Genomic DNA, 12076 nt, shown 5'->3' on the forward strand with positions numbered 1-12076 from the left:
AATCTGCTGAAGCCCCAGGCATAGGGTATATACCCCTAAGAACCAGCAGTCTCAATGCTACATCCAGGAAGCCTCAAAATGTAGGATGCAGAAGGCCATTGCATTCCCGATGACACCCAATCACAGTCCACAGTCCCTTGTGAGGGGGACAAAGGGAGCAAAACACGCAGAAATAGGCTAAGTGGCGACCACGCCCACTCCACGCCTACTCCCCCAGGCCTTCTGCAGTGTCCCATCAGAGCCAGTATCTCAGACACAGGGACACGTTTGCTCTGCAATGATGACTGGCCCAGTTCCCCTGCCCACCTCTCCTTCCTTTCTGCAGTTAAACCCACAGCTCCTCTACGCCTCGGAGCTCACCTTGCCAGAGCCCCGCTTGGGCGCACCCCTGTCACCGCTAAAGAAGCGTCCGATGGAGTCAAGGATGCCTGTGTCTCTGTGCCTTGGGAGGAAGCCATGCCTGGCATGGTCCATGGTACTTGCTGTGGCCAGGTACTTGGATCGCTGTGAGGGTCTCTTCTGTGATGCCATCACATCCAGGCCTTCGGAAGCTACTGTGGAGTCTTCTTGGATGGTCTGGAGTTCGTCGGACTCTGAGGGCCTGTCTTTGAAGGTGTTGTCCTCCCTTCCCGGGGCATCTCGGGAAAAGAGGCGGATCAAGTGGGGGCGGTTCCCTGGGTCAGCTGGGTGGGCGTTTTGCCAGTTATTCTTTGGGTCTGCTGTGTGCTTGGAGTCTGTCACCGCCGTGTCCTCAGCCGAGGTCCCATTGTTCTGGATCGCATCTGCTTCCCCTGCAACAACAATGAGATATGAATGTGGGCCTGTGCGAAGCCTAAAGAGGGACAAAGCCGCTTTCTTCCTGGGGTCTTGAACTAGCTGTCTCCTATAAAACGCACAGATATGCGCGGGGCCCCAGGAGCCTCATAGCACGTTGGATTGCCCCAACCAGAGGGAGCTAACCTGGACTGAGCTTGCTTGGTATAAGTGGCTCAGAGACCATCTTCAGGTCCTCATCAAAACAGCCACCCCCGAGGGTGATGACCTGAGAGCCCACAGCCGTCCTGCCAAAGCATTTCCTGAGTAGCTCACTGTGCCAGGGAGCCCCGCAGGTTAGGTGTCTTGTGGGCTGTCTCTGATCTAAAAGGGCACGGGTGCACAAGCCGCAGAGGTGAAGCCGTTGTTTGACAAAAGACAACGTCTTTTTTAGTGTTCTCAGTGGAGAACAGGACTCCCCACATCGTTCTGCAGCTTGCAGTCCAGGGAAGCAGGGTACTAGCATTCCTCTCTCCCGGATTCCGCGGGAGGCCTCTGGCTCTGGGAACTGCTTACTCGGCACTGGCTCCCCAGTAAGCCGCAGTAACCAGACTGCTTCGCGTGGGGACCTGAGCACCTCACACCTGAGCGAGCACACAGGAAATGCAATGTTTTCCTCACCAATGGCAGCAAGTCCATCCCCTCTCAGCTTAGTGTGAGGTTTAAATGGATGTAATTTAACCTCCTCTCCCAACTCTATTACTGACCCGTAGACATCTGGTTAGCTCACACTTCCCTATAGTACCATTCATTTATCTGTTCACTTACCTTCTCTCTATTGACGCCCCTCCCAGTCTATCCATCATCTGTTCACCTTATCAATACACCCATCTTTCATCTATTATATTCATCCATCCACCTACCATCCATCTGTCTGTCCATCCTTCTGCCCATTCATCCATCCACCTGTCCATCCAGTGGTATTTACCTGACATTATTCATCTATCCACTTCTTTATCCATTCTTAATCCACCTTGTCCATCTGTCTAGCAATCTATGCACCCATGCATGTGACTATGCATGCATGCATGTGACTATGTGCTGCTGTTCCCCTATCTACTGACCATCTATTACTTATTGAATAGGAGGGATGCATTTCTCTAAAATTAGAGAGTGATGAACAAGATCTGGTCCTTTTTCTCATGAGACTTACATTCCAGTGGGGGAGACTGGATGAAGAAAATGTATACAAAGGATTGAATGCCTCTCCCCAATTGATATTTTCATATCCTAGCCCTCTCTCTGCCTGTGACTGTGACTTTAACTGGAAATAGTCTTTGCAGAAGTGATCCAGTGAGGACAGGCTCATGAGTAATATGGTGGGTGCGATCCTGCAGCTGGGATTCTTATGAGAGAGGAAAACTGAGACAGAGATCGGATACTGAGAAGGAGTGTAGAAGGTGGAGGAGAGTCAGAGACGCGACCACAGCCACAGGACACCAAGGAATGCTGGCACCACCTGCATGTAGGAGCCGTGGAATGGGCTCTTGAAGCCTGTGGCTCCCAAACAGCTTAATTCTGGATTCCTGACTTCCACAGCTGACCCCTGGACCCCACGGCACAGTAACATGTCAGGCAGCCTGTGTGTGCTCTCTCATCAGAGGAAGACAGACGGCAGGTGAGGGGCCAACACAGGGCCCTGGGGAGGTCACCCCTGCTGATGGACAGTCTAGAGCGCAAGCAAAGAGGCTGGAGTGGCAGAGCAGACACACCCTGGAGGCCTGAGCAGGAAGGAGATGCACTGTCCTGCGAGATGGAATCCAGGAGGCAGAGGGATCGAAGGTGGAGGGGGGTCACTGTTGGCTGGCTTTGGGAAGGGCAGAGGTAGCCCCAAGTTGCAGGAGGGCTAGTCCAGGGAAGATCCCAGGCGTGGAAGAACAGAGAGAATTGGATAGCCCAATAGTTCAGACCATAGAGACCCTCACAGGACATGGTGCCTGGGCCAGGATGAGGGGACAGGCAGTCCCACAGACTAGCCAGGTTTATACTCTAGGGAGGCAGAGAGAAGGAAGAGGCCGAGAGGGGTGAGACAAGGTGGCTGTGGCGGACACTTTCTTTAAGGTGTTTTCTGGTAACTGTGTCAGAGCATCGGGAGCACCCCACTTTCCGTGGCTCCTCAGAACAGCCCACAGGACCTGGGCAAAGTCACCAGTCACCGGCAGCCCTGGCACATCGCAGTGAGGATGGAACCCAGGCCATCAGGAAGCAGATGTGGCCACGGTTAGAGGGGGTGGGGGCTACATCCTATCCGATGGCAAGCTCAGAGCCGCATAAGTACTTGGTGCTAAGTCCCTACTTGGTGTTTTGTCTTTGGAGTATGGGGGGGGGGTGGGGGTTGTCCCTCAGACTTCCTGCCTGGTGAGGATAGAGATTCCAGATGCACCAAAAGGTGTTCATCCCAGGCACACTGCGTGTGCACTGATGACCTCTCAAGGAGGGGATGGTGCACACAAGCCTGACACCAATCTTTCCATTTAACTCACAAGGCCCAGCTGGCCAGCAGAACTTCCAGAGATAGACAGCCTTGGGCCCGGTGAAGGACCCACAGCCTTGATGCACAACTTCTGTAAGCTGGATACTATGAACATACTAATGAGAAAAAGATCAATAAGGCCTCACTCTGTACAGTCCCTGTGAGGGTCTTTGTTTGTGTTGAGGTGTGACAGCTAAAGTTCATTATTAATATGCAGAATCACCCAGGAGACGACTAGAATCACCCAGGAGATGGGTAGAAGCACAAGTAGAATCACCTAGGAGACAATTAGAATCACTCAGGAGATGAGCTTATGGGTGTGTGTCTAGTTTCTAGATTAGGTTAATGGCAGGGAAGATGCACCCTAGATGTGAGTGTCAAGGTTCTACCAGCTAGAGGCCTGGAATGACTACACTGGAAAGAGTAAGCCAAACAAACAGTCCCCCTCTCTTTGTCTCTCTGTTTCTGTCTCTCTCTGTCTCTGTCTCCCTGTCTCTGTCTCTTTCTGACTCTCTCTGTGTCTCTGTCTATCTTTGTCTCTGTCTAAGTCTGTCTGTCTCTTTCTCTCTGTCTCTCTCACTCTCTGCCTCTGTCTCTCTTTCTGTCTCTGTAAGTCTGTCTGTATCTCTCTCTGTCTCTCTTACTGTCTCTGTCTCTTTGTCTATCTGTCTCTATCTCTTTCTCTCTGTCTCTTTCACTGTCTGTCTCTCTGTCTGTCTGTCTGTCTGTCTGTCTCACTCTGTCTCTGTCGGTCTGTTTCTGCTTCTCTGTCTCTCTCTATCTGCCTCTCTTTGTCTCTGTCTGTCTGTCTTTCCAACTGTGAATATGGTATGACCAGCAGACTTGCTCTCACAGCTACGCTTCTCTTACTATGACTGTACCTTCCATGTGTGGCCCAGAATAAACCCTCTCCTCCTTAAATTCCCTGGGTCAGGTATTTTGTCTGGGCAACAAGAAAAATAACCACTGCAGAAGTGATCTAGGACATACTGGGTTTTTAAATAATTCTGGAAGAGGTACACTTCCTGAGAACCCACTCTCTTGTCATTCATGATCCTTAAAGTCTTGGTGCTGGTAGCCAGGAAGAGTCTGCAGCAGGGCTCTCCTGGCCGGGCTCTCCTGTTTGCTCTCAGCAGCTGCTCTTTGGGGACAGCAGAGCTGACACATGATTCAGACCAGTCACGAATAGACTTGGTGAGGGTCAAACTCACATGTGTGTACTCACAGGGGTAGACAGAACACCGCTGGAAGTGCAGCACAGACTTCCTGCTTCCCCATCTGTGCGCTCACAGAAGGAGCTGCCATACATGACTATAGTTGCTGACAGGACTAGGGTAACATGGTAGCCAGGGTGACACTGTGCTGGCTTCCTGCTTCCAATGTCCCAGGTGATGGAGAAAGAAAATGGAACATATATAAAAACATCTCCTGGTTGGAAACCCCAGAAGACTACCAACTCCAGTTGGCTGTTTTATTTCTCAGTGTGTTATTGTCCTAAGGTTTCTAGGGTAAGCTGAAATGACCCAGCGCTCCACAGCTGCCTCTGATCAGATACTGCGTGTGGCCACATGGGTGACAGGCCACTGGCCCTGGAACAGCTGATGTGAGGCCCAAGGCAGGCCATTCCTTTGGTGTGTATATTAACAGAAGTTTGCATAAATACGACACCCACACCCCAGAGGCTTCTAAACTCATCAAAACTGAGCAGGTCTTTAAACTGACCCACAAATGACATTGACGACTGTTGGTAAAGCTGATAAGCATGACCTTATTCCAAAGCTGCACTGCAAACCCATCTTGTGGTATAAACATTTGCTGACAATAAGGGACTCGGCAACCCTGACTCTGGGAACCAGGATGGCTGTGGTCTCATCCCTTCCTCTACTGGATGATGCATGCCATCATGACAGGTGCTGTGGAAACAGGCCACTCACTTCAGGATACCTAAGTGTGAGTGTGAGCGGAGATGTTTGCTGGGCACTGTTCCTCATAGCCCCTGGCTGGACTCAACAGGACTCTGTCATTGTGCAGCGTTTGAAAGGCACACACAGCACTCTGGGGTGCTGTGGAGAGGTGGAGTTTGCAGGAATGCAGTGCTGACTTACAGGTGGAGGCCAGGCAGGAGTGCCTAGGGGCCTGGTTCTGGAGCTGGGCTATAAATTCTGTAGCTGACAGAAATGAATGCAAATGAGGAGAGAAAACAACAGCTATACTATGAGGAATTAAATGCATTAACAAAACACAAGAGCATCTGAATACTAATATTTTTACAACAGTTGGGCTTTGTGTCCTTTGAATACAGTTATTTGTGAGATACAGAGAGGCCTCTGTGTCTCCAAAGTGGCTCCTCCCTTCCTGCAAGAAGTGTGGTAAGGAGTCTAAATCTGCCACCCACGGCCCTGCGGTGGGATGCATGCAGGACCGCCGCCTTGGTCAAGTTAAAGCCGAGAGGCCTTCCATTCAGACCTCATTTATAGAACGGATCTGTGTCATCCTTAGTGGCACGCCCAGATCTGATCTCACCAAAATGGGCACCGAGAGTATTTCTAAAAAACCTCCAGTCTACAGCTAAGCCCTAGAAAGCTTAGGTCAGAAGGCAGCCTGGCTGTCAGAGAGGTGAAAGGCAAGTACTCTTTTGAGCAGTCCAGGGGTGCCAGGGATTTCAAGTAGCTTTTGGAGCACAGAAACTACAGGGCCCTGACATTTGAGGCGACCTTTACTATCTAAAGATCTCTAGAGTCATGACTGCAGGGGGTTCATCTTTTGCTGAGCTGACCTTTTTGCAAAGGTCACAGTAGCCCATCTTGTGTGTCCTTGGCTCTCTGTCCCGTTATCTCCATGTTCTTTCAGGGTCCTCTTGTGCCCATTAATTCTTCCTTTCAGAGTCTTTTCTATGTGATGACAGTCACGAATCTCTTCCTTCCTTTTTTTCCTCTCCTCCTCCTACTTCTCTCCCTCCTCCCACTGCTCCTCTGACCTCCTCCTCTTCTGCATCCTGCTCCTATACCCTGTGTCGGAGTTTTTGCTCTATTGACGTATCTGTCAGGTCTTGTCACGGGAGTCCATCATGTACCAAATTACTGAGTAACCCAGGGGACTGTTGGCACCAGGCCGGCCGCTCCTGCATCCTCTCGAGTCCTCTGTATCCTCCACACAGAGGACAGACTCCTCTGCCTGCTTTTCCTCTGGTTCCTCAGCAGGCCACCACATGGGTCACATGTGAGAGCTGGCTTGGAATCCTCGCACTAAAGCCCTCTGTGGTTGGCCTCCCCATCACGTCTTCAGACAGCCATGCTTATCTGGATGCGACTCCTTTGTGCTCAGAGAGCAGTCCAGGGCCTGCCTCTTCTTCACTTCCCCCTGATCCTCTGACTATTATTATTACTATTATATAGGTTCTTTATTTTTGTGTAAAAAGGCGTTCTGTGGGTGTGGGTGCATGTGTGCACAGCATATGTGTGTGGAGAAAATCTTGGATGGTGGTTCTTACCTTCTACCTTGAGACAGGGCCTTTTGCTGACTGCTATCTACACCAGGCTAGCTGGCTTTGGGGGAATTCTCCTGTGCTCATTTTCCATCCCCCCACTGGCACTTACACACTGTTACAGATTACATGCATGCTCTTATGTCAGGCTGTATGTGGGCTCTGGGCTTCTGAATTCAAGCCACGATGCTTGCATACAAGCATCTTATCCATAAAGTCATCTCCCCAACTCCAAGTCCTTTATTTTTGAGACAAAGTTTCTCTATGTAGTTCTAGATTAGCTTTGAATTTATGATTCTGATTGCTGGGATTACAGATTCACATCATCATATCCAGTCAACAAGTCATTTTGAAGTATGAATTTCTCTTAAGTGTTGAAACTCTCTAAACCTATCATTGACTAGGTCTGCTTTAGAAGTCAACATCAATTTTGTATTCAACATAATCAGAATTGATGTAAATCAACATCAATTACATAATCCTTTGTGGCTACCCAGAAGGCTTCATAGATATAATCATTCATCTGAGCTCCCAAGTACCAAGATAATGAATTCAGCACCAGAGCTCCCTGGGAGATAAACCACTGCATGGTTATGGCGTTTGACAAGTCCTCGGCCTGCACATGCGAAGTGGCCTGCTACACACAAAGCAGAACATGGTAGAGACAGAGAGCAGACATCATTACCCAGCTATATGTTGCTTCTGGGGGTCTCCAGAGGCCCATAGAGATAGCCTCTGGGGCTGACCTAGTCCTCCTTCCCACAAACTGTCCTTGGTAAGTCATTGTGTTGAAATGTACTACATTGCGTTGTACTTGGAAATGGGATAGCAGGGCCACCAGCCTCCTCTGGAACATCTAAGGTTCTCTGGCGTCTGCTGTAGTTCAGGATGAGGGCTCACTCACGGTCATCCTCAGATAACACTGTTGTCTCCAGTGAGTCAGGGGCTGTTGCTAGGTGTGACCTTCATCTGTTCCGTCTGTCGCATCCATAAAAACCACAGTCTGCAAGCAGCCCTTGCTTTCCCATACACCCCAAATCTCCTTGCAGACATCTTCTCAGGACCGACAGTCTGGACTCTCTCTAAAAAAATGCAGGAGTTTCAAATGTATAAAGACAAACATGGGATTCTGGGTTCCCAGAGGATGGGTTTAAAAGCTGGGGATGTAGTAGGAGGGTGTGATTTTCCCTTCCTCCTTCACTTCTGGAAACACTGATTATGCTACATGGTTCCATGCACAAACGTGGGTGAAGGAAACCTGAATCGTAGGTAATATGGGTATGGGATACCATATGGAAGACCTTAGATAGGACCTTTGGAGCTCAAAGCCTTTGCACATCAAGGGCTACTTCATCTGGTGATGTTCATCACAGGATCACAATCAACAGCTGGATTTCACAGGATGGTTGAAGTGATTTTGGCATCTCGCCTAGGGTCACTTCAGGAAGTATGGCCCAAATAGAGCTGTCTATCTAAACATGCCCGAGCATGCCTCTTTAGAACTGTTCAGACCAATTCTTACTTGCTATCTCAGGATTAGGGAGACTATTCCTGTAGAATCTGTAACATGGAGAATGTGTCACTGCTTGAGATTCGATTTTCGAACTCATGACTTAAAGCAGGTGCCTTCCTTTCATGTTTTTGGTCAGGTGACATGCTAGAGATTCCTACTGTGCAGTGCACATTAGCATACAGGCTGGCTGCCAGCCTTCTTTTACTTGAGCCTTGGTCTCAGCATAGTGAGAACAGTGAGAATCTGCACCCAGCCCCTCCCAACCCTGCCCTTTCGTGTGGCCACTTGGCTGCAGCAGAAGTAATCTTGAGGTCTTCTTTGGTCTTTTGAATTTTTTTTATAGATGAGAAATACTTGGGAGGTAGAGATGGTCCCAGTCAGAGAAAAGTTAGTTAAGATTTTAGCTGCTTCCAAAACAGTGTGACACTGTTTCTGTGGTCCCAGGGAAACTAACTCACTCTCTCTCTCTCTCTCTCTCTCTCTCTCTCTCTCTCTCTCTCTTGTGCATGCTTTCTCACTCTCTCTGTCTCTCTCTCTCTGTATGTGTGTGTGTGTGTGTGTGTGTGTTGGGATACAGGACACTAATGTGGAGGATACAGGACACCAATGAAGTGAGGTAAGCCAGGACAATTTCCTCTGGAGTCCTTCTAGAGCTCAGTTGTTTGCTCCAATCTGTGGGAATTTTAGTTGCAGCAACTGTACAGATAAGCAGATAAATCTGGAGACTGCCAGTCTGGCCAGCTTGGGGGAGGCTGCTCGGAGCTCTCTAGCCAAGAAGACGTGGCTTCTGTATCCAGTACATGTGGCTCAGTATCTCTGTATCCAGTAAGCACGGGTGGGTGCGGGTGCTGGCTGCAAGGCTGGCAGGTAGTTTACCGGGGTGGGGCCTGCAGGTTCCCCACATCCCCTCTTGGTGTGGACGCAGTAAGCCCCGGCAGCAGGGCTTTAGCTGTTACCAGATGGAAAGGGGAAGTCTGGGGCCAGGGCAGAGTTAAGCTGCAGCCACTGGCACCCCGCCATTGATAGAAACCATGATGTATGTGGTTTGGGGCAAGCTGCAGGCACATAGCTGCACCTAGCCCCGCTCCTACCTGGAGAAGAGGGGAGGGGGACACCTCTAGGTCTCTAACCACTTGGCCTGCTTGAGAGGCAGCCTAGGCCTGCAGAGGAGCTGTGGAATCTGGAAGTGTGGGCCAGGCTGGAGAGGACCTTCCTTGTTCGTGGAATACTTCTGCCCCTGGCAGCCTGGGCTTAGGGTCACCTGGGAGGGCACAGGAAACAAAAAGGCCCATGGTGTGGCCTGTGGACTTGCTATGACAGAAATTCTGCATCTATGAAAGGCATGTGGCTGCCTGCCAGGCTGCCCGCGGCAATGGCTTCGAGCATTGCCACCAACGAATCTTGTCAACCCACCCACCACATGCCAATGCCTCTTTTGTGTGCTCGGAACATATAGTTTTATGTACTCTAAACAGCTCACTCAGGGACCCTCCCACATCAAGAAAGGGGTCACAGCAACCGGAGAGCCTCAGGCAAGAGCCGGACTATATTTCTCCCAGCCTACCCACATACTTGGCCAGTCTGAGTCTTGCTGAGTGAGAGCTTCCTTTGCACAATGAAGGTAATAGCTCGCCATCCCGCTACCCTAACACAGTCAGCATAGACGTAAGTGATAAAAAGGAGCCCTGTATTCACACAGTTTCTCCTAACATGGGCGCCACAACAGCTCCTTAATAATATGCATATGCAGAGCAGTGCCCACCCCAGAAAGCAGCGTCCCAAGTAGCCCACAGCTGAAGGTGATTCCCAGATCTTGTCAGCCTTACAGAGCCAGTTCACAGCACGCACCAGTGGAAAATCCAACTGAATGTAAGCATGCGGGCCAGGGGTCTTGAATAAGAGAGAGCTGAGCTCCGTTCTCAGCTCTACTATCTACAGCATGTGATTTCATGTCTTTAAGGCTTGGCGACCTCATGTGCAAAATCGCCTGAATACCCAGGGCTCCCTCACCATCTTGTTTTGGTAACATTAGAGAATTAGGTCATAAAAATTCTTATCCCTGGAGCAAATACATGCTCTATCCATCTAATATATATTTACCCCATCTACCACTTATCCACTCCACAATCTGTCCATTTATCTGCCCATCCATCTATCCATCTATCCATCCATCCATCCATCCACCATTATCTATCTATCTATCTATCTATCTATCTATCTATCTATGTATGTATCATCTGCCTATCAGTCATCTATTATCTATCTTTCTCAGCCACCATCCACCCACCCACCACTGTCTGTCTATCTATCATCTATCATTAATACATTATCTATCTTTTCCATCCATCTACTACTATCATCTATCTTCTATCTATCTATCTATCTATCTATCAATCAATCATTTATCTATCATCTGCTTATCATCCATCTATCATCCATCCATCCATCCATCTCTATCTATCTATCTATCTATCTATCTATCGATCTATCTATCTATCTATCTATCTATCTATCTATCATCTACCTATCCTTCATCCAATATTTATCTCTACATGCATCCATTCACTAGCCTACCACCTAATCTATGCAATCCCCTCTTGGCCCACCATGTGACCACTCTTTTAGGTCTTCTTTTTCTTTGCCTCTTCAAGTGTCATTACATCTTCAAAATCTACCAAAAGTTCTGCTTTTCAGACCCACAGAAAGACTGAGGCCTGGATTGTGTGGCCCCAGGATAGCATCCAGTCTTAGATGGCACTTCCCCAACCCCCAGCTTCCCTAGGCTCCAAAGGTCCTTTTGTCTTCTGTGTCCTACTTAAGACCCATCACCATTATCCCAGTAGTCACCGTCACCATAAATAAAAGTACAATCATCCTGCCTCCTATGCTGAACTGAAGAGACTTCCTTTGTCAGGCTCTAGGCACTTGTTCAGGCTGGCTTTGAACTCACTCTGCAGTGTAAGTCTTGAATCTGCTTCAACTATCTTCCTCCCTTAACCTCTTGTAGTTGGCCTCACACATGTGTGCCTCCAAACACAGTTCTTATATTTTGTGCCAGAAAATATCACCCTCCCCTGATCCATTGAACTGGTGGAGAATTTGCTAGAACAAGCTCTTTCTAAGGACTCAAGCATCTGTCCTGTTGACAAAGCACCAAATGGAGGGAAGACAGCACCTGTCATTAGGTCCCGCCCACTTGCCAGTCATAGGGCCATCTGCTTGTCTTCAGGGTTGCATTCTGTAGGAATATGGATGTCTAGGTGTGTGAAGAAAACAAGGAAAGACTGGCGCCCAGCTGAGGCGTGGCTGTTAGAGCTGCTGGCTGCCTGGCTGACAAGGCAGCTGTAGAAGCTTCTTTGACATCACTCATCTCTGAGTTGAGGTCACTCCCAGCATTTGGGGATTAGAGGATAGTTTTAGCATCTGCATTGTACTGGTGTAACCAGACTTCAGATCTTGTACTGGAGAATCCCTTTATCCTCCATGTTAAAGACACTTGACCTCTTTGAGGCCATGGCTACTTCCATACAAGCTCAGCATCTCAGTTGGGAGGTACAAGGTGATTGGTATCGAAACCCCAAAGTCACACTGTATAGTGAAGTGGTAAGAACTATTCTTGTGGATAACAGCTTCAGCCGGGTCCAAGGCTGATAATTTAACCACTCGCTCCTGCCACTTAGAAGACCATTCCACACACTACGAAAGGACCCATCACATCTGCGTGCGGTTGGCATGGCAACCAAGAAGGCTGTGTGCCAGAAATCTCAGGCTAATGGAATCAGGAACATTGCCT

The 12076-nt window shown here is 49.1% G+C and overlaps 1 protein-coding gene across 6 annotated transcripts in view; it reads right to left on the minus strand.

Annotated features, from left to right (window-relative positions):
* Mbp (myelin basic protein) overlaps positions 1–12076 on the minus strand; it is a 108132-nt gene that overhangs the window by 30103 nt on the left and 65953 nt on the right. For all 6 annotated transcript variants that reach the window (XM_052201370.1, XM_052201369.1, XM_052201373.1 and 3 more), the window contains exon 4: positions 361–791. In XM_052201370.1, coding sequence (XP_052057330.1) covers positions 361–791 — 431 coding nt within the window. The remainder of the gene's footprint in view (positions 1–360; positions 792–12076) is intronic.

Source organism: Apodemus sylvaticus, chromosome 13, assembly GCF_947179515.1.
Source record: "Apodemus sylvaticus chromosome 13, mApoSyl1.1, whole genome shotgun sequence".
Lineage (NCBI taxonomy): Eukaryota > Metazoa > Chordata > Mammalia > Rodentia > Muridae > Apodemus > Apodemus sylvaticus.